Source organism: Ambystoma mexicanum, chromosome 11, assembly GCF_040938575.1.
Source record: "Ambystoma mexicanum isolate Mex_15411 chromosome 11, UKY_AmexF1_1, whole genome shotgun sequence".
NCBI lineage: Eukaryota > Metazoa > Chordata > Amphibia > Caudata > Ambystomatidae > Ambystoma > Ambystoma mexicanum.
The window spans coordinates 1,176,307,779-1,176,331,592 of record NC_090934.1 but is presented as its reverse complement, the minus strand read 5'-3'; the positions used below and the strand labels follow the sequence as shown (position 1 = coordinate 1,176,331,592).

The window sequence follows — 23,814 nt, the reverse complement described above, 5'->3', positions numbered from 1 at the left end:
GGCAAGGCACAGAGGAGAACCCCCTCCATCATAGAACCACAAGCCCCAGCAGAGACCACAGATGCCACCCTCCCTCCTCGCAACACAAAAGCATCCAACCTCCACCCAGAGTGGGGGAAATAGCTACTGGGGGAAACCAGAACTAAGGGAAGTGCAAAGATTTAGGCTTCCACACGACCTACGGGAAAGTCCATAAGAAGAGAGAACCACGAGGGACCCCCCTCATACATAACCTATTAAGCAAACAGGGGAGAGAAGACTCTAATCAACCATACACTGTTACCCACCCTATCGAACATAGCAGAGGACCGAACAGGGCTACAAGAACAGGAGAGAAGTGGGGAACCACAACCAGATGAGCAGCACTGTGAGGGTGGAACAAGAACCACAGCAACAATAGAATTAATGTCAAAATCCAGACTGAAAACCACGACCCCAGCACAATCACCCCCCACCCAATGGAAACACCAACAAATCTAAAACAGCTCTGGACCTCAGACGATACGGCATCTACAGCAGGACGGGGGATCCCAGTTGCGAAACTCCAACCCAAGATAGACAGGAAATGGGAGAGAACGCCATGACCTAAGGGGACATGCAAAATTGCAAAGAACCTATTTCTACTTTCCTTCCAAGAGCAATTTAAAACATTGAAAGAGGAGATGAAACAAGCCTTACAGGGGGTAAAAGTGGTGCAGCAGATAGAAGAAGGCGCCCAAAAATCAGGCAAAGTGTTAGAGCACATATCCCGCCCATCCAGTAACCTGGAACTACAATGTAAGATTTAGAAAACAGGTCCAGAAGATCCAACATTAGAATTAAAAAACCTATGGGAATCCGTAGAAGACAAAGACTTAACAGATACGGTCCTCCAACTCTTCTCAGAAATCCTTACAGGGAGCACAGAAACCCAAGTCCAGGTCGATAGACTGCACTGAGTAGGCCCAAAAAGATCATCCGAACCAGGGGCATGTCCTAGGGACGTACTAGCCGTACTAACATCTTTTACCCAAAAAGAGCAAATCTTCCGCAAAGCAAGAACAGCGGGCCCACTGAGAATCAATGGCTTGGAGGTACAATCATACCAGGACCTAACACAATCGACCCTTCAAAAAAGACGAAGAATGGGGCTCAAAGTCCAACATTTGACAATCAACCAATTGAGATACAAATGGACTTTCCCATTTGGGCTATTTTTCACATGGGAGGGGTGACAGCACAGGATCAGAAAATGTGAAGAGGGGGAAAGAATTCTACACATACACCAGAATGCCAACATCGACATGGTACAATCTCAGGCACGAGCGAAAGGCCTGGTAAACCGGAAGGCTGGAAAACAGTGATGAGAAGAAATCAAGGAGGCAGGAAAAGATGAAGAGCTAACGACAACTAGGCAATCTAAAACTGGGAATTAAAGAACAATCACACCATGCCAGGGGTGGGTGGCCCATTTGGAATCACACAACTCGTGGCCCAGGGGGAGAAGGAGGGAAGGTGATATCGGAATCCCAATTGGGGTTTAGGAACCTCCATAAGTTAAATCTGAGGTCGTTTGGGGGCCAGGCACGAGGGACACCTTGTCCCGGCGCATTTAGGAAGCTAACCCCTCCTCAGGGGAATAGGGAAGTTGGGATAGGGAGGGAGGGCTGTTTGGGTTGTGGAAAGAGAATAAGGGACAGAGGGCAGGAGGAGGGGGCAAGGTGAGAATGAACAGGTGGTTGAGTCATTGGGACATAGGAACAAAAGTAATGGGATATGGTTAGCAAAAACGGAAAACTACTGAAAGTCCTGACATACAATGTCAGGGGGATGAACACACCAATTAACAGGAAGAAACTGGAACGACAAGTGGGAAGATATAACACAGACATTCTTATGTACCAAGAAACACATATCAAGAAGGCTGACAGAAACCAAGTTAGAATTAGATGGGCATCTCAAATCTAGCAGGCGAAAGCAGGGGTAAAGAGAGCAGGAGTCCTAATAGCCCTACAAGACAGGTTAAATGCATGTGTCCAGAGCTTCCTTGCAGATAAAGAGGGGCGATATATATTCAGGCAAACAGTTGACAGTAGCCTCGATCTACGCCCCGAATACGGGCCAAGACAGTTTTATAAAAGGGGCTCTGATGACTTTGGAAGGGTTCTCCACAGGGAAAATCAGACTGGGGGGAGACCTCAACTTAGCGTGGGATCCTAAAATAGACAGAAGGAAAAGGTACAAATGGGGACAAAGGCCCCCTCATAGGCCCTGAAAAAAATCTTTGATACACTAGCGCTCCACAATCCTTGGCGAGCCAAGAAAGGGGCGACAGCAGGTTTCACCCACTTCTCACACAGGCTTCCACGGGTCTAGTGGGAAAAGTGGACGATAAGATATTGAACTGGGGCCGATCACCCTACCGGACCATGTGCCGATAACGGCAACATTTAACATAAATAAGATGGGTGGAGGGACCTGGACATGGAAATTCCCTATAGATTTACTACAAGACAACATAACGGAAGAATTAATAAAAACCAAGATTGAACAATATTTCATAGAAAATGATACAGGGGGCACCCTGCAGAGCTCCATTTGGGAATCTTTCAAAGCGGTACTACGAGGCGACATAATAGCCATAAAGGCACAAAGACAAGCAACACAACAAATGGGAGGAAGAGCTGGAGGGGAGGTTAAAGGGACTACAAAATGAAGTAGCGAACAACCCCAGTAGGAAAATGAAGCTGGTCCTGAAACACATACAAGGCCAACTGGATCTGCTACAAAGCAACAACAAAAAAAGCATAAATGGCCCTATTAGGCCTAAAACATGAATACTACATTAGTGCCAACAAGGCGGACAAGCTACGCGATAAAGGTCGGAAGACAACAATATTACAACTTAAGGACAACAATGGCCAAATTCGGATATCAAATGAAGAAATGGGGGGGAATAATGCGGGACTACTACCAGACCCTATACAATTCAGACGAGACAAGGGCAGACAAACAGGCGGAATATCTTGGGAAAATTCCTCTCCCCCAAATCACAGACACGGACAAGATGATTCTAGAAAGGGACATACAACTGAAGAAAGTCTGCAATGCAATCAAACAACTACCCTCTAATAGGGCGCCGGCACCGGACGGATACACCGACGCCTTCAACAAGAAATTTCAAGAAGTGCTGGCCCCAAAATTAACAAACCTTTTTCAACAGCTTCAGGACCAAAGGGATTATAACAGGATCCATGAATGAGGCAAAATTGGTGATCTTTCCCGAACCGGGAAAGGACCCATCACTCCCAGGATCATACCGCCCAGTCGCCCTAATTAACTTGAACGCAAAATTATATACGAAAATCCTGGCGCAGAGAATCACACAGCTTCTCCCCATACTAATAGGCAGCGACCAATCAGGATTTATACGCTCAAGCGCATAGAAAAATTCTTTGACTATCTGCAAGACTGTGAATAATAAGTCTTTTTACAAGAACAAATTCTTCAAGATATTCGATATCTACCCCAATGTAATTATTTGTTGTTGTTGTTTCCATTTATGTGTATGTTTAGAATAGCAATTTTTAGCAAATGTTAACTGTCACCACAAAGGTTGTGTTGTATAGGTTACAATTTTTTAGGTATTGTGAACAATAAAATGGTCCTTTTTCTTAATATGGTGGTGGGGAGCTTATTTTTGTATATGTTGTTCAAAATTAAGTAATTTTGTGTTGATTTCCACAGTACAAATGTCTTTGTAAAATGTTTCACCAATCTATGTGATCTTAGCAGAGAGAGGGGTAATCAATTCTCCAATTATTCTCTATGCGCGTTTGCAATTTTTCCCTTTTGAGAATTGATCCCCCCAAAACAAAATATCAGGGAAAATACCCAATTGTGGAATACCTTTATACCCGCAAGACAAACCGCACACAACAATCGCAGAGTGAGCCACCTAATCGAAAAAGCAGAAAGCACCCGAATGCAAGCTATCCTTGTGTCCCTTGACGCGGAGAAGGCATTCAACAGAGTAGAGTGGACACAACTTTTTCACATCATGAAAGGCATGGGCATTCGGAAAGAACTACCTACAAATGATCAAGGCTAACTACAATACCCCTTTGCTACGGATATCCCTGAATGCAACTGTAACGAGAACAGTGCCCCTGACTAGAGCCACTAAACAAGGATGCCCAGTCTCACCCTTACTTTATGAAAATCTTCCTAGAGCCACTCCCGATACGCATCTGGGTAGCACAGCAGATGAAGGGTATTACGATGGATGGGAGGGTATTACGATGGGTGGGGTTGAACACAAAACAATGGCCTTTGCGGACGACATGCTGATCACATTGACAACACCGGAACACTCACTCCATGAGCTGATCAACGAACTAGACCAATTCACCTCCATCTCCGGTCTAAAGATAAACAAACGCAAATCTGAAATATTAAACTTAACAAAAGACCCCACACTAGAAGAAAATTTGGCCAAAACAACCCAACTGAACAACGCCCAGAATGGGATCAAATACCTAGGGATCACATTAACACCCTCAGTCGAATGAATGTACAACGCCAACTATGCGAACCTCCTACTCAAATTGAAAGCAGACTTAACAAAGTGGAACCCCCTCAACATTTCATGGTGGGGAAGACTAACAGTTATAAAAATGTCCATCCTACCGAAATTACTATACTACTTTCAAACACTGACGGTGAAGATCCCAAGATCGTTTTTTCGGTCACTAAACAAAATGGTAAGTGCCTTTATATGGCAACACAAACTCCCAATAATAGTGGTGTCGACCCTGACAGCACAGAAACACCAAGAAGGACTAGTTCTCCCCCACTTCCGTAGGTATTACGAGGCAGCACAACTGAGAGTGATCAAAGAGTGGTTATCACAATCACCCCAGCACATCTGGACCAGACAAGACAGGGCCGTAGTGGGAACCCCCCTCTCTAACCTACTACAGCTAAACAAACATAACAGACATCCTTACACTAAGATAAGTGAAGTAGTAGGCACGGGACTCAAGGTTTGGGACACAGCATTCAAGAGAAGTGCCCTGACGACACACCCATCACCCTTCACCCTGATGTTTGGGAACCCGGACTTCCAATCGGTGATGGAATGGAACATGTACAATAAATGGATACAGGCTGGTTGCTGCAAGATCGGAGACATGTACAAGGGGCAATCGATACTATCATATCAAGATTGCGAGCAGGCACTGAAGATATCGAACAAGTTAGAATTTTAATACACCCAACTTAAGCACTGGATCACCTCCCCCCCCAACCCCCTATAAAGAAGCAGCCACAAGACAATTAACACTGTTCGAGGAATTCTTGACAACAGACACAGGATAAAGAAAAATAGTTTCCAATCTCTATAAACTCTTGAATGACCAAGGGGAAGCAATACAATGGAACTACATGAAACAAAGGGAAAGAACATTGGGCAAACCCATCACAAGACAACAAAGGGAATGCGTATGGGGTATAACTCCCAAGTTAACGTTCTCAATACAAGTGAGGGAAATGTGGCATAAAGTAATTTTACAATGGCACTAGACCCCAGAGAGACTCCACACAATGTGCCCATCCCCCAGCGAAAGATGCTGGCGAGGATATTCCACAAAAGGGACTGGAAGCATATTTGGTGGAGTTGCCCGAACCTCCAGAAGTTTTGGGGGGAGGTAAAAGCGCAAGTGAACAAAATGATGCAGCAGTCAGACCAAATACAGGACAAAGTGTGGATGGCGGGAATATGGGAACAGGGCCAAAAGACCCACACAAAACCACAGCAGAGGGGAGCAATGATCCTGGTAATCGCGGCGTGGCTAACAATAGCCCAGCACTGGAAACAAAAATCCCTGCCCACAACCTATGATTGACTGCAAAAAGTATGGAAATTTGTCTCACTCGAATGGATGACCTAGAGACTCCAAGGACCACCCGAAGCATTCCGGAAAGATTGGGGACACATTCTCACCTACCTGCAGAGCGACTATATGCTCCAGTGGTGCCCACACTTCAGAATTTTGGACATTTTGTAAACTCTCACCAAGCCCGAATTAAAGAACTACACCACACCACCAAGGTGGAGTGATGAGGGAGTTGGGAGAGCCGGGGGCTGGGGAGGAAACAAACGTTGGAAGTTATATTTACTTGTAAAATCAATAAAACATGTTTTAAAAAAAATAGATTTTCATACAAGCGATCGCTCTCATTGGCTCATTCACAAAAACGTATTGAATCATTGGGTGAGGCGGTGACCTTGGGCCAACTATCTCTTCTTCCTCTTAACTTTGTTTTGACCTCCCTTGTAAAACTTTATAAAAATATATAAGAAGTTTAAACAACAGAAACTACTCTTAACTTCTAATGCAAAAATGTAATTCTTAGAAGGATTCATATGTGCTAAAATACAAAAAAAGCCCCCGACTATCCACACTGATAGCCCAGCAAGGGCAGATCCCAGTGTGAAGGAGTTCAATTTTCTTGTTAGTGAATCCATCAGCAACTTTAATGTTCCTAGTCCAGATCCAATATAGCCAGTGAAGCCTATTTCCTCTGAGGATTCTCCTACCAAGAAATCAATTGGAGTAAGTCAAGAGCTGATTAAGGGGAAAAACGTAAAAACATTCCACCTGAAACCAAAAGGAAAAAAACAGAAAACGAGAATAACCTTATAGCACATAAAAATAAAAGCTCACACAAACGTATATGTGATTTGCGCCAATCTCTTTTTTGCAGTAATATCGGGAAAGGTCCTCTGTAGCCTCTATACAGGGTAAGAATATTGCTAAGACTAAATCAAATTCTGTCTCTGTCCAAAAAAAGTGTCCCTTGCAAAAGAGTTCGAAATTGCCGGCTAAAGCTACTATAACACATTATCTAAGGCCTATAGGACAGCAAGCAGAGTGTTCTTTTGATGCTGTAAATCTCAGTTTGTTATTCACTTACTCCTGTGAGGGAGCCCCAAACATCAAGATTTTACCGTCCTTACTTAAGAAATCTGACCTTGCTTTATTTATCACGTGTGACAAATCATAGGATTCAGTCACTTCTCCCCAGAGGGGGAAGCCTTTCCTTTTGAGGCTAGGGAGGTGTGCTTGCTAGGTAATCACCCCCTAGGGGTGGGGGTAAGCGGGACCTCACAGGGAGAAACTCCCCCTGAGGAACGGGGGACTCCCGGTCCAGAGAGGAACTCCCTAAAACCCCTTTCTACAACACCATTACAAGATGACCAAATCAAACCATTGTGTGTTACTACCATACAGAATCCAAGTTTCCTCTCGAAAAACAACCCTTCACAAATACTATGAGTAGTGGTGGAAGAGTAATAATGATTACTCCCAGTACTGTGACAAAGAACAGAGAACTGAGGATGCAGAACATCCACCAGACAGAGGAGGAACTACAACCCTCTGCTGGGGAGGACCCAGCAACCTGTGATAAAAAAGATGAAGGACTCCTATTAGAGTCAGACAGTAAAGGAGCCCGGAAGCTTCAAACCAGCCAAGTCGTGGCTGGGCTGGGGGAACGACTGAACCTCTGTCGGGAAGGAAGAAAGAAGGTGCTGATGGCCAGAGACCTCGGCGGAAACTGAGGTTGCCGAGTAGAGGGGGACGTAAATCCCAAAAGAAGATGCAGGCAACAGAGGCGCGACCCTGGAGGGCTGGATGGGATGTCCGACAGCTGTGCCAAGACTGTTGAAGCCTGGAAAATGTGGAGCCGAAGGGAGAAGCAAGATGCTAACGGAACAAGAAAGCAAGCTCTTTGGAATTTGTGGGAAGTCCCGCTCCTAAGAAGAGGCCCCGTGATGCCAAACCCTGTGAAAAAAAGGTAACTGGAATGGCGTGAGACCCGGGAGGGATCATGGCAATAGAGAGTGCAGCCGACTTGTTGCAGAAGTTAGGAAGAGTAACGATTACTCTGGGATTCAGCCTACTCGTCCCAGTAGTCAAACCTAAGTTAAGAAGAGTAATGTGTAACCTGGGATTCAACCTACTTGTCCCATTAAGTGGCTAGAGAGTGAGAAAGACCACATAGAAGATAGTGATTCCGAAAGGGTGACACTCACTGTCTAATACACCAAGAAGTGAAGAAACAGAATTACATTAACATTAAGAATAAGAAGGTACGAAGAGGGAGTTATTTTCCATAGTGGAACAAGGAAGAGAAGGACTTTCAGAGACGTTAAAGATAGACTTTTGCTCAGGATTCCTAACGCTCACAAGTCTAGAGAGGAGAGGCCTAACTAGAAAGCAAATTGGGGAAAGAGAGACTGGGAAAAGTCCAACAAAGGAATTACATCAGTTACTTCCGTCGGACCAGTTTGCTGGAAGTGTCCGACCGTTGCTGGTGGGCCAAATAGGACTGCACTGTGCCAGGGCATCGAACTGTTGTGTGCTGCAATGCCATGACTCAAGACCCATCTGATGTCAGTGGCGAGGCCCTGTGAGAGGGGGAGCAGTGTGCAGCCTGCTGCCGTGTTTGGGCTCTCTGTGCTGCGTCCTACTGTGAACTGCCCTGGGCCTGAGATTGAGCCCGCTGCCGGCTGGTGACTTGGAGGGGTTGGCATGTCTGCAGAGCTTGGCAGAGAGGAGACCCACTCACTGCTGACAGATTGAGAACACAGTGGTTTGGGGCTGGAGCGCCACTGCAGCGTTGTGACACAGATGCCCTAGGCACTCAGCGCTAGAAGTGGTAACTTGCAGTTTTGCTTGAAGCCCACACCAACTCTGCTGGCGTGTGATAGGGTGTGAGCCTGTTTGCCATGAGTACAGGCGCTCTCGACGAGAGGTGCTCGTGGACGCCCGAAAACGGCATGGTGAACTAAGTGGACTGCAAGCAGTACTGCTCCAATGTGGGTTTGACACTGAACGCAGCTTCAGGCCCTATCCCACCACCGAAGCTCTATGCCCTCTGCTGGGGCTGTGACACATATGCACCAGTACAGAAAGGATGCCGCTGACAGATACAGAGGCAGTGAGCGCCAGTGGTGAGGCGGCTACATCTGCTCATCTACAAGAGCCCACGTACCAGCAATGATACTCTGCTGTAGTGGCCTGTCCAGAAACTCTTTGGCCTGCTCTAAAAGTAAGGTAGTGAGTGGGGACTCGACTGTCATCCGATGGGGGTTCCTCCCTGAAGCAGGCCCATACCATGAGCCCACGCCTGAGACAAGCGCCTACCCCCAGCCTACCCTACATAATGCGAAAGGAGAGATAAGGGGGAACCCATACAATTGCCACTCGCGCAAGAGATCTGCACAACACAGACCGTACAGCCTGTTATACTGTCCGCCAAGGGGCCTATGCCTGGCTGGTACTGGCCTTAGGCTGATATGAGGCCGCAACTGACACGGACAGACCTGACGTTCTCTGCTATCACTGGTGTGCGGTGTAAGGAACTCATGGTGGCAACAGTATAGACAGACACAAGTGATCACAGTTCGAAGGGTGTTTATTAAACTGTAAATGCAGGGAGGAAAAATGCCTAACCTAAACCAAAATCTAAGATGGGAGCAAGCTTCTACCATCAAATGAAAAATAAGGCAGTCCTAGTTGCGTCTTATCAAAATAAAAGGCTTACGCTAAAACACCTATTGCCAAATTCTTACAACTAATTACAAAAAGAGTGTGGGATAGGGTTTTCAATAAAGAAAGAAGTGTTCACAAATAATAAGTCAGGATGTGATTGCCTGGGGTCTTCCTTCCCCATGTTTAGAGCATGGGACAAGGTGGTTCTCCTGAGCACAGCGCACATTCAAGCTTTCCCAACACGAGCCTACAGTTCCGTACCAGCTATCAGGTTCTCCGATGGTTAAGTCTCTTTTCAATAAAAGTCTCTTGCCTTCGCGGGCCTGATATATTCAACAAAATAAACAAAAAGTTCCTTTCTCAAATGTGCTTTGGGTGATGACTTTTCACCAATGGGTTTTCTTTTGGGCTCAAACACCTCTCGGACGTCACCCTCCCTTCTTCGGGCGTCAACCTCCCATCTTCTGGTCCGCTATGGCTTTTCTTGCATTCACGAATCTTAATGTCTTTTTAAACAGTTCTTCAGGCTTTACCCTTTCTGTCAGCATCCCTCTGCCAAGTTCACTCTTGCAAACTTTTGCTAAACAGTTCACTGTGGACATCCCTCGGTCAGGTTCACTCCTGTCAACACACTGTATTTCGGGACTTTAGGCTTCACCCCTCTTTCATCGGCATCCCTCCTTCGGGTTCACTCTTGCCAATCCTGTCAATTGCACTATTCTCATTCAACTCTTACAATGCGGGATTCACTTCCCTTAACTTCACAATCATCTATCGGTCAAAAACGTTTGACTGTACAGAGGATTTTACAAGACCCCTGTATGACCACTTAGACCCTTGGTTTGCCTTCTCCCAACGTTTTCTGGTTATGGTAGTTTCAAGAATCAGGTAATCGCCCAGCGTTTCCTGAGTGAGCACCCACGTGGTGCCGGACTTCTGTGTTGCTGGTTTTCCCCCTTCTAGCATCATTAGCTCTTTATGCTTTCACAGGTCAATAAGCCGCTTGCTACTTTTCGTTCAACACAGTTTGGTTTCTTATCAACTCTCCCCTCGACTCACCGGTTGTGATGAACCGCTTGGCTTTCTTTCTCTTTGGAGTCAAGGTTGGTACCACAGAGACAAGTGTCTTGCCCAGATTGGTTATCAGAGGAGGAGGGTCCTGTGTACTGTTGACACCTGCTGCAACACACGCTGGCTATTGTTCGCAGTCTTACGATTCCTTCTGTTTCACGGGCCTTGGTCGAAAGGGCAAGGTCGTCTCTCTCCTGATCATCCTCTCGGGTATGTGTCGTCTTTCTCCTCCTCTTGAACTGCTGTGCTAAATTAGCTCTCCCATCGTGCGCTCTGCCTTGCTCTCTCTCTCTCGTGCTCCACCTTTAATCCCTGTGGGGAAGGAAAAGGACGGCAGGTGTGTGTGATTCTGGTCAATTGCCTGACTTTGCCTGACCCTTGTATTGGGACAGGTCAGATAATGGCTCTGGTGTTAGTCCGTTGTCTTTCTTGTTGTGCGAAAATGTTCGTGTCGAAAGGGGGGGGCACTATTTTCAAAATGTCCTACGAGGTAGGGTGGGGAAAAGGTATTGAAAGAAGGGGGATACCGCATCTCACCCATCGGTGTTCCTCTCCCACTCCCCAAGGACCCCCCATCCAGGTGATCCTTCCTCACGGGTCCACTCCCAGGAGCTGAATCCAATGGCGATGGCGGTGTCCTGGCCACCTGGATGACAGATCCCGATGGACTAGCTAGGGAGATACATTCAGGTTTCTCCCAGTGGCAACTGGGTGCTCTGCCTCATGTATCTGCTGGGCATGCGACAGGACGAGGCCAACCCCACCTCAGACAGCGCTGAAGACACTGCCTCTGCCAGCGCCCCTTCAAGCCGCTCGTCTCGAAGGTGCCACAAGATGAATATCCAGACCCAGTTACAAGCAATATTGGCTTAAATCAAATCAAATGGGCAGCAGACGCAGTAAACTAACAACGCCGTCCAAGATATCAAACGGGGCCTGCAGGATGTACACATCCGACTGAACACGCAGGCAGAGCGACGACCAACAATGAGCAGCACATCAGCTCCCTGGAAGATAACTATGACACAGCTGCCACTGATCTAGATGGCTTGATCAAAGAGGTATCACAAAAGGTACAATTGTCAAAGGACATGTACAGACTTTCTTTGCATTCCTATTACTTCTCAATTGTTCAACACTAATCCCTTACAGAGAGACGAATTTCAAAAACTCATGACATTTTTTTTTGGTTGAATTTATTCTTATTTTATTCATATTTTCTTTATTCTCTTATGAACATCATCATTTTTATATATATATAGAAAAACAGTGTACAAAAAAAGACTGTCATTGATGAACAATCTTTAAAAAAGACCTTACTACAGAATTCAATAACAAAACATCTCCTACATTTCCATATCATCATCACACACCATACTGTAATCACAAATACCTATTCATCCACTTCAATCACGTTCATCCTCATCCAAAAACAACCCGATTATACTGTGCAAAAGACGCTATTGTAAACTTCTGTTTCCGAATGCATAAGGACTATCTATTGAACCTGAGATGCAAATTCATATTGGTCATCTAATATTGCATCAATAATTTGAAATCATGTTGGCACATATTTTCAAATGATTCTAATATGTACAATTCACCATATGTATTAATATAGAGCAAGAAAAACCAAACAGTCGAAATCCTAGAGAGGAACTAGAATGATATTCATGTCTACTCGAGTTTCGGGGCTGATTGATAGTGAAGTGTTCCAACCAACACCCTCATCAGGACATAAGAACAGTCTTATATTTGATCACACAGGTGTGTGATCAATTTGATAGAGCCAAAGAATTGTCTATGCATTTGCCATGTCCGTGTTCACATTGAAAAGCATTTGTCACCCAAATTGGACCATGGAATCACAGATGAAAGAGGTGCCGCATCTGGGGGCCAAAATGGAGAATCAGGAAAACATGTCCCGGTGCAATAACCTCTGCCTGGTAGGCCTCCTAGAGCAAACGGAAGGTGCCGACCTGGACTCGTACATCTATGGCTTCATGCAGGAAAAACTCTGCATTGACAACCCAAGGAACTATATCATGGAAAGGGTGCACTGGGCCCCTAACCCCAAGCCCGCTGCAGGAGAACGACTGTGTATCATAACCATGCGCCTACTTAACTTTCAGTTCAAACTTGCAATTCTTAAGGCGTACCGGCTGCAGGGACGGTGTGAGTGAGCAACTCGGATATTCAACTGTTTAATGACTATTCCATTGAGGTCTCACGCCGCACGAAAGGATTCAATCTCTTATTTGATGCACTTAAGGACACAGAGCACAGATTCTACCTAAAATGTGCAGCTCTGGTGCATCCAGCTCGATCGACAGTGGCACTCATTTGAGGACCCGGAAGAGACACGGTGCTTTCTGAAACACAAAAGACGTGGTATCCCCCGATTTTCTAAAAGTCCATGGCAGAGAAGTGTGGGGGGGGGGCATGTGTCACCATTGCTGCAGCGCTAGTCGCAGCTTAAAGGAAGATGGAAAAGAGCAGGCACAGGGCTTGGATAGCATGCAGGAAAGGACAGTGAAATGAAAGTGTGGGGGAGATGCATAGCAGACTTTTGCCCAGGACTCTTAACAAGCCCATGATGATTGACGGCGTAGACTTTACCTGGTGGAAGCATAAACATTCTACCCTACGTTATTTTTGATGGCACGCATAAGGTTGGCACGCAAGGATTGGCTCACCATCCTGGTTCGAGTGTGCTTTAACACTGCACTAGTTTGGTAATATCCCCAGTGCTCCCGTGGCGGTGGCACTGTCATGCCTGGGGAAGGGACATGGTTCTTTCACTTATCCCGCTAGGCCCCAGACATGGACTATTTTAGCCCTGTATTGGGAGGCAGATCGCCAGTACCAATGTTTTCCTGGTTCTGTTGGTTTTGGTGTTTTTACTGTTGCAGATTATTGTACGTATGTGCCTCTGTCATTTTTGCAGGTATGGGTGGTAGCACTGGCGACATGTGCCTTAACTCACTGTGATCAGGCCCCCCCTTTAGGATGAAATGATCACACTCACATTGGCAACACTTAATATACAAGGGCTGGGCCATCCCATCAAAAGGAGGTGAATGCTTAACTACACACAGAACGTCCAGGGCAATATAATATTTCTGCAACAGACAAATCTTAATGCAGCTGAGTCAGTGAAACTGAATCGTGCTGGGTGGGAGTGGCACACCACTTTCCATGTCAGGGGAAGGGAAAAAGAGGGATCACAATACTGATCAATAGGCGCATACTCTTTCAGGTGATTAATATGCAGGCAGACAAAGAAGGACGTTACGACTTGATCCAGGGCCAAATCCAACAACAGCCTATCACCCTACTCAAGAAATATGCACCTACAGCGGACACGCCAGCCTTTTTTTATGCACACCTTCACTGGATGCGCACGCTACATGTGGGCTCTTACAGTGACGGTTGGGAGACCTGAACGTTGTTCTGGACCCACTGATGGGCCGCCATCACACATGGCCTGCGGCAGAGCACCCCGAAAAAGGGCCACCCTTACCTCCCATATGGACGTTCTTAGGCTCAGGGGTGCTTGGTGGCTTACACAGGAGGGTCGGAGGGACTACACCTTCTATTCCAACTAGCACCGTAGCTATTCTAGGACAGACTACTGATTGGTCCCTTCCAACACCATACACCTGGTTAAATAATTTGATATTGATGCACGACTGTCGCCCCACGCCGATACTCATGTGCATAGAGCTTCTTGCTGTCCCAAGCAGAATGCCATGGCGGCTGAACCTAAGAGTCTTGGGGTACCCGGACTTCCTTGAACACTTAGAGGGGGGTGTGAACCTCTTCTGGCAGACCAACCTATCTGAGGAGTACACTGCTCAAGTATATTGAGACACCTTCAAAGCTTATATTCGTGGACAGTGTATCCCACGATGGTCTCACAAGCTCAAGACTTGGGCAGAGCCAGAGTCTCAGCTCAGGGGTGCCAACCTTGACTCGAAGAAGCATCATAAGCGCACACAGGATCCCCAGACATATACACGCCTACTTAAACTGCAGGCAGAATCCTCTACCCGAGTTCAGAAATCATTCACAAGATGGTCAGAGATGTTACACCTTATGGCGCTTACACTGCATAGCAGGCAAATGGCATAAGTTATAGATGCAATTCAAGATCAGGGGGGATCCTCCTGACAGGGGACGATTACATCAACTCCCGGTTTGAGGAATGATACAGCGTTCTTCACGCTAACCATGAACACTGAGAGGTGCAGCGCATCTGCAAATTCCTGGCAACTGCCACACACCCCCAGATTAGCGCGCCCCTTTGTGGATCACCTTGATGCTGCCATCTCAGTAGCAGAGATTATTCGGGCTATCAAATTCCTCACCGCTGGCAAAGTTTCGGGGCGGGCGGGCTGCCCATTGACCTGTACAAGGGACTGGCGCCAATAATGGAATCAGTGTTTGCCATGGCGTTTGAATAATTGCAGGCTCCCACACACTATGCTGGGCGCTAATATTGTGCTCTTCCACAAGAAGGGTCGCGACCCTGGAGAATGTGGGTCATACAGACCTATCTCGCTGATTAACGCAGGCGCCAAGATTCTTCCAAAGTGTCTGGCGCAAAGAATGGAGGGGCTTCTTCTTCTTCTGATTCACAGGACCAAACAGGTTTTATCCGCCATAGACACTCTGCTGAAAATAATGCTTGCTGCATATCATTGCTGGACGGGCAGAGCCAGGTGATGCAGTCCCAACCCTCAACGCTGAAAAGGCATTCGATAAAGTCCAATGGCACTTTGTGCCCCTGAGAAGTGTCTACGTAGATACAGACATATCACCCCGGACCTCATCGACCTTCACTGGCTCCCACTGCGTGCACAAATCACCATCAAGTATTGTTGCATCATCTATAAGGCAGTCGCCCTCAAGTCACCTAGCTACTTCGCAGAGAAACTCAGCATCTCCGGCGGCCAGCGCACCACCAGAAGCCAGGACACAGAGACTTGAAATCCACCACTGCAAAAAGGAAAGGGCCAGAAAACAAGCCTTCTCTGCCTACGCCCCAAGACTATAAAACCTCCTCCCCATTGGCATCGGACTCACCCCGCCCACTCCTACAATGCAGAAAAGAACTCAAGACCCACCTCTTCAATGAGTGTCCTCCTCAACACCTAGGCCTTCACGTCACCCCTTGCGCCACCTGGATCACTAGACCCCACCCACCCACCCATCTACTCCCTGCCACCCGGAACAGCCGTACCCCCTCTCTCTGTATCCTAACCCCCACTGTATACCTGTTCTGTTGTTACCACTGGAAAGTGCTTGTTTATGTATATGTATATGTATTGGTGTATACCTCTACAAAGCGCTCCGTTGCTTCTCGAAGCTAGGTCCATGCTCAATAAATATCACAATAGTAATAATAATAATATTTAGAGTGTTGAATGAACGGTTCCCGTCCTCTTTCACTAGCTGATTAGACTACTTTACACCAAACCAATGGCCTCAATAGTCATGAAGGGGGTGACATCAGCTCCCTTTACCCTGCACAGAGGTATGCGCCAAGGTTGCCCCCTGTCCCCTCTTCTGTAGGCTCTTACCATAGAACCCCTAGCGATCAAACACTGCACTGACCCGGAATGGTCAAACTTGCAGAGGGGGGGGGGGGGTGCAGGGGGGGCGGGAGGAACATTGAGTGTCCCTATATGCAGACTACCTACTTGTATATGTCAGTAATCGCATAACCGCACTATCGCGGCTGCGGAGACTGCTCCAAGAATTTGGGCCCATGGTTGTCTACAAAATTGGTTGTAGACACTAGATTAGCCACAATATGGCTGCACGTTATTTGTTTGCAATCGAAAGCACTATGATGCTGTGACTGCACTATTGACTGGCTTAACTTTTTTGGTATATGGACCTTTGTCGTTTGGAATTTTACGAAATCTATACAAGGAAGAGGGAGTCATTCTCCTGATCCTATGCTATGTGGACCTTTATGAAATGTATTCAGGAGAAGGGAGTCATTCTCCTGGACATTTATTGTTTTCTTATAGTGGTAGGGATATATTAGCTAGGAGTTGGATGGATGACAGACTATATTTGTTTGGACTTCCCAAAAGACGACGATTAAGTTAGTTGGTCAGGTAGGGAAACCCATAGGTTAGGAATAGTCAGACATGTTTCTGCTATTATTTCAATAAAATACCCTGAACCAAGAAAGAGAAATTACTTACCATGATGTTCTCTCTATGGATTCTTCTCCCGCAGATTCCTCCTCAAATAAATATCCCCTTCCAGCTTCAGCTGCTTGCAAAAAACTTCAAAGGGGGCGTAGTGGTCCTCGACTCGGCCATCGATCCATCTTGACTCTGTGCTTTATCTTCGGCTCCAGACGAGACGTCGGGCGTCGTGTATATATACTACGTCACTACACCCTGCACCTTAGTTCCCACCCTTTTCCCCTCTGGGCTCAGCCACTGCAGAGGAAAACAAGCAAAAAAAAGATGGCCAACTAGCCAACAGAGGATTAGAAAAAAAGGAATCCCAAATGGGATAAATAGAACTATGGGGATAGGTGGAAATGTTTTCACAATGTCCTTCAGGAATTGGGCCATAGCCGGAATTGTGAAAAAAGATCCTTGATCCAGGGACCTCTTTAACACAGACAAAGCCGCAAGTATCCTTTGACTGTGGTAACCTGAAGTCCTGATGAGGCCAGTGACAGAAAGAACTCTGTAGTGGTGAGGCAAGAGATAGGGTCAATCTCGTGTTCCCTTCATCAAGCATCAAATCTTTACCACCTGCATGCGTACAGGGATCTTGTGAATGGCCAGCAGTACTTCGAGTACCTCCTCAGAGAGGTGCCAGTCATCATATCTCATCCTCTCAAGAGCTACGTATGTAGGTTGAGAGATTCCTGGTTCGGGTGGAGCACCCGAACATCTGACTGCGTTAGGAGATCCTCCTCAACCTCCTGAGAGTGCATGGGATGACAGGAATCAGAGGGAAGGCGTAGTGGAGAGGATAGGTCCAATCGACCAGAAACGCATTCCCTAGCGTGCCGTTTGCTGGGAATTCCCTCAAGCAAAACTATCTGAGCTTCCGGTTGGACTCCATGGCAAACAGATCCACCACTGGGGTAACCCAGAGAGAGAAGACCTCCTCTAGGACTTCATGGCACACTTCCCCCTTTTGTCTGAACTGTGCTAAATTGAACTTGGGCAAGGGAACCTCAAGGCTTGGCAGACCATTGGTAAAACAAGCAGCTATTTGAACTATATTGAACTTGTGAAAGAACTTACGCTTAATCCAGCTGAGACTTTACTTTTGAACACTATTCTGTGGGCTACGAAAAACCCCACACCATATTTATTTCTAGATGCGAGAGGAAGCGTAGGTTTCGACACAAACAAACTTTTGATTTGGACTAACAGGCATAGACTTCCCTTAGTTTCATTTAGGAAGGAAAATTGCCACCACAGTTATAGGGCAAGTTAGGCATTACACCATCCTGATAGATAATAAAACTTTTGATATTGAATTTTACAACTGGTATCTCTGTCATCTCTTGATACCATGCCTGTCTCACGTTGAATGCACAACATTTAATTTATTTAGTAATCATGAGCACTGGTGTACATGTTCTTTTATTTGATCTTTGTTAAAGCTTACCAGTTCTGCCAACATTAACAGTGTACCGTTGTCTTGTTTGTTGTAGTAGAAAGGCATGGATGATTTTTCATAGCCCACCACTCTTATACACAGCTTGTCGGAGCCATTTTCAGGCCAAAATGGAACACACTAAAACAATAGAAATAAATAGTGACTGAAGTGAGATTTTATGACCTCAGTGAAGAGACAACCAGAGAAACAACATATAAAAAATGTATTTCGAAAAATAAACTGATACTTATCCATGCCAATGTTTCCAAGCCTTGGTTGTGCTGTAAAATCCTGTTTGACTAAATGATTCCCCAGCATGTTAATGGGAAACTGCATCAGCAAAAACTACATACAGGCTATTTCCAGTTATTAGTTTTGCGTGTCATGGCCGAGGCATTCACATACAACTCAGGACTCAAGAAAACCAGAATCTTAAAAAGAAAATAAAAAGAAGCCATTCCAACTTGTCAAGCCGTAAAGTACTTTCCTGGGTTTCTGCTTCCGGGTGGTCAAATAAAGTTATTCAAAGACATTGGGGTTTTAAGTGTCCCCTGTACTTTTGAGTTTTCCCTTTTGTCATAGTTAAATTGAGGTTTGTTTTATGTCTTATTACACTTGGGTCATATTTCTAGCTGGGCCCAGGAAGCTTTAGAGTTACACATCGGAATACTGACAGACGGCTGTCCAATTTGTCGCCAGCACAAGTTAAACAGATATTCCCTTATCCAGACATCTCTTTCCTTCTCAACGTCCCACCCTATTTTTCTTTTCCCTCAATCTCCTTTATTTTCTTTCTCCTCAACGCCCCTCAATTATCTGGCCAGCTTTATCTCCATTCCTTAGGTCTCTTCATCTTCCCTGGTTGAGTTTGGGGTTACTCTCCTGCTCTATGCGCCTATCTTTTCGTGTGCATTCCCTTCTTTATATGCTCTTTCTCAATTCTGGTGTTGTGCCGCTCTTGTCTTTACAGCCAATTTCGTACTCCTCTCCACTTCCCTTTTCCTCTCTGCCCTTCCTAGGACTATCTAGATCTTTACCCCTCCCATGTACTCTAGCATGCTCATTATTGTTGCCTCCACTTTTCCTTCCCAGTGATTCTGCTTTCCCCCACCTCAGCCATTCTCTCATGTCCACTCTAGTCTCTCTTTGTTTCCACTGTTCTCTCCTGCTTACTCGAAACTCGTTCACACCCCACCTCCTTTGCTCTCTCCCACCCACTCTACATTTACTCGTCCCACCTAACCTGTTTTACACTACTTGCTCCATTGTCTAACTCTACCGCCCTCCACCATTCTCTCCTGCTCATTCCACTCTTGTTATCTCCACCTTCTTAGTTCTCACCTGTCCATTCAGCTACCTTACTCTCTGAGGCTGTCTGGTTCTCTCTTTCTAGATTGTCTCTCTTAAACTACCTGCCACCTCCACTCTCTCCAGTTCACCTTTCTTACATCCCCTACCACCTAACGCGTGTCCCCATCAGTACCTCACACTGGATCCCTGAGCACCTTTCATTTGCCTGCCGATGTGCCCTATGACTTGTGAATACCAAACTCTGCTCTGAATCGCTGTCCAGTTGACGTTAGGATTGGCTGGCAATATTCCTACTCTTGTTCAAAGCTGAGGCTTTTTTGCTGTCACCGTCAATGTGGATGAGGTGAACCCTTAAGAATGACAAACACCATTTTGCCTGGCACAACACCCATGTAGTTGCTGCAACACTGGATTGTCTGTGAACCGCCGCCTGCCAAGCTCCACAGACAGTCTTCCAGGCGCCTGCTAAGACATTACAGGGAAGATGCCTTATACTTTCCTCACATTAACCCATTGAACAATACTGGGCTGCTGTGCATACCGTGCCCTCGCAGCCATGGTCCTCTCTCTGTGTCCTGCTGAGACCAGTCCATTCCCCCAGTAAAACAAACAATGAACTAATACAGTATTGTATGCTTTGACATTAAACATGGTGATCCTTGGAACTCACTGGGAGCCTTTTGGACACCAACTTTAGAAGATGTCAATATTAATTTGCTTGAAAAAAAGTAATTAAGCATACAATTAAGTTATATAACACAACAACCAATAACAAAAAATTAAATAAAATCAGAGGAAAATCCATGTCATCAATAACATTACACTTATGATTTAAATTAATTTATTGACCCATAACTATAATAAAATTCCGTCATGTAGACATTAATAACTTCTGCCTTATCCTCAATGCAGATGCTAAACAACACTCAAGGCTCCAATGTACACTATGTTTTTAGCTTGTAACAAGTAATACATGGCTACTTGGCACTACGTGAACCTAGGCAGTTTAAGCAATAGAGTAAGAAACCAGACCTCTGCACTAAGCATGAACGGCTAAAAAGTAAAGTGCAAAATGTCCTCCTCCTGTAGTGAACTACACAGACAAGACATGCACACCCGCAATCCCCCCTAACCCCTCCGCAGCATTTCACAGTATTGGTTGCCATGTGGATTTGATTACAATGAAACTGTGATGCATCTTCCTCAGACTGGATTAGAAACATACGGCAAATAGTTGTCAAAGTCTGTCTTTACATAGGTGTGTATGAAAAATGACCTTGCTTACTTTTTTATCTGACTAGTTGCCATGTGAGAAGCAGAACTTACCTCAGCATACAATTTTTTCCGAGTCTAATTAAGATGCAGAGTTATTAACATGTGATTCATATAAAAATTCCAAAGGCCAATCCGTGAAAGGATGTTAACAGTTCTGAACTATTTAATGGCATTGTTATTATTCAAAGAGTACATCAGTCAGGCTCTCTCGATTCAAAATACTTTTTTTTTTTATCATTGAGCACCACAAAATGGCTGGTCCCCACAACGTTTGGCTTCATACACCTTCAGTGCAGGGAAAACAGCTCCACAACCTAACCATAACTATTTGTAAAATGTAAAACTCAAATAGTCATTCATTTCATTTTGATAGCAGTTTTCTCAATATGGCTAGACCACTTACTGTTATCCGAGAACCTCATGCCTAAATACTTGATTTCAAATTGTTGATCAGTAATATGAAATAAACTGTTCTTCATTTTTATTTTTTACAATGGTAGATCATTACCTTGATTTTATTTCATTAACAGACATTCATTGGGAATCCATAAAAATTAACATAACCTGTAAGACGAGCTTGAACTGTATCTGGAGTACAGCCTATTGGAACATCATCCTCATCAGCTTAAGTCTGACAGAGAAATAACCTTCGAGCGGTTTGCAGGACATCCATTGTATAGCTGAGTAACCTCTGCTACAAACCACTTCATTAAATATTAAAAAGAAGTGGAGCAACCACACATCCCTGTTTTATACGCTGAGTTATTGGGACGCTTTAGTTCTATTGCCATTCTTTGCCCAGGTAACACATGCCTCAGTATTTGTATAAAGCTTTACCAACAGGCTTAACGTGTTTACATTAATCCTTATTTTTTTACCAAAATGTCCCACACAACACATCAGTCAACCTGATCAAAGACCATGGACCAGGACCATGAATTCTACATATATGTTTTCACCTGCAACCGCATGGTACTTATTGACGCTCAAGGCCAGATTAAGTTATTGTTTAGTAGTTCCCAAAGAGTATTGAAACCCTAACTGTAGGTCTGAAAGAAGCGTGTTCTTCTCAATCCAGATCTGAAGCTTAATTTGAAAGCTTTTCCCCGAAGTTTTAACATTTCTGATGAGGAAATGGGTCTATAAGATGTGGGGGACTTATGACTGTCGGTTTTGAAATTAGGAATTATAGATGATATTAACCATGATGGTGGTATTATTCCTGTAGTCAATATAGCTTGAAACACACTACATAATAAGTAAGTCCATAACGTATTGTTCAGTTTACAAAGGTGACAGGGTACACCAATAGGGCCTTGTGCTTTTAATGGATTTAATTGTATGATATTGGAGGAGATCTTTTTGGTGTTAATTCACCTGCTTAAGTAATTAAGGGACATGTGATATTAACAGACAAAGAGCAATTAGGAGGGTAATTGCCACATAGCCTGGAAAAATAGTCATATCAGGTGTCATTCAATATGTTATCTTGCAGCGTATCTGCTGCATTATTATTGGGTGATGCTGATATAAGCAACCTCCAAATGATTCTGGGTCCCTTACATTACTGACTGAATGTAATTGATCCAGAATAACAAATTACTTGCCCAAGGTAACGTTATTTTGACTGGACGTTCCTCCCACGTATCCCTCATCTTTGATAATATTTCAGCGTTGGCTGCTTTGGAACATTTTTCTCTGTAGAGGGCGCCTTGAGTCGTTGACTCGATGTCCCTCGATGGCCTCTGTTTGCTCTCGACTTGGACATCACTGACAGTACATATAGCACACACTAGTCCGTTACTTCACTTCTAGTTTTTCCTCTCTCTTCAGAACAGACATTCGTGAGGTCAAAAACGACCAGATGGTAAAGAGAGGAAGATTTAATACAGGAAATTCTACTGAACGGTAGGATGGGAGGGGCGTTCAGAAATACGTGGTAGGAACATCCAGTCGAAAGTACATTACCAGGGGTAAGTAATTTGTTCTTCTAATGGATTGTGTCCTCCCACGTACTCCTCATCTTAGATACACTCCCAAAGATACACTCCCAAAGCAGTATATATAGGAGGTTGGAGTAAGAATGTACTTATTATTAATGCTGTGAAGTATAAACCCCCCCAACGCAGAGTCCAGTCAGTAAAGTTTGGAAAATGTATGCAGAGAGGACCAAGTGGCAGCAGCACAAATGTCTTTGTTAGGTAAGACTCTAGGGCTAAATCTTCCTCACTTGTGAGAACCCCAGAACTTTCTGCTTTACTGGTGGATTATTGTTCCTTACACCTCAGTGAGTGGGAACCTTTTTCCATACTGACAGAATCTTTTACTCCTTTTATGGGTGTCATTTTAAGACTCTCCATAGTGTCCTTTTAATTTTATCCTCTGACAACTTTTGTTATATACCTTTTTATTGTTACAGGGTTGCCCTTTGGGCTCCCCTTTTACTTTCTCTGGCTAACCTTGTGAGAACTACAGTTCCAAAGTGTAGAGAGGATATTTCTATCCCTTCTACATTTTATTAGGTACAAAACCAGCACACCCCACCGAATGTGGAGTGCTGGCGAGGTACAATGTATCCCCTTTCTCACGGGCACTTTAACAATTATGTTACAGGGACAAGCTACCTTAAATGGCAAGTGGCAGTGAACTTTTTTACAAATTTGTTGCAGCTTTACCGCAGGCTGTTTTCACAGCTACGATAAAGGCACCCAAGTGCGACCATTTTTCCAAAATGGCCAGTCTTCTTTTTTGCCATTTTCGTGCTTCTTGTCCTTTATTGGTCTATACGCCGTTCCCTCCAGAGAGGGAAAGTCCTTTGTGTGATGTTTATCTTCGGCAGGAGACCTCGGTCAAGCCCGTCCAGGGTCCAGAGTGTCTGTGAAGGCAGAAAGCGAGGGAGAAGTCCAAAACTCTGCAGCCCTTTGTCTTCCAGCCTGCCTGCGAGAATCCAGTTCAAACTGGGATGTTG

The 23,814-nt window shown here is 45.1% G+C and overlaps 1 protein-coding gene across 4 annotated transcripts in view; it reads right to left on the bottom strand.

Annotated features, from left to right (window-relative positions):
* The window catches only part of VPS13C (vacuolar protein sorting 13 homolog C), a 5,236,720-nt gene that overhangs the window by 1,593,554 nt on the left and 3,619,352 nt on the right, over positions 1–23,814 (bottom strand). For all 4 annotated transcript variants that reach the window (XM_069624493.1, XM_069624490.1, XM_069624491.1 and 1 more), the window contains one exon: positions 18,270–18,398. In XM_069624493.1, coding sequence (XP_069480594.1) covers positions 18,270–18,398 — 129 coding nt within the window. The remainder of the gene's footprint in view (positions 1–18,269; positions 18,399–23,814) is intronic.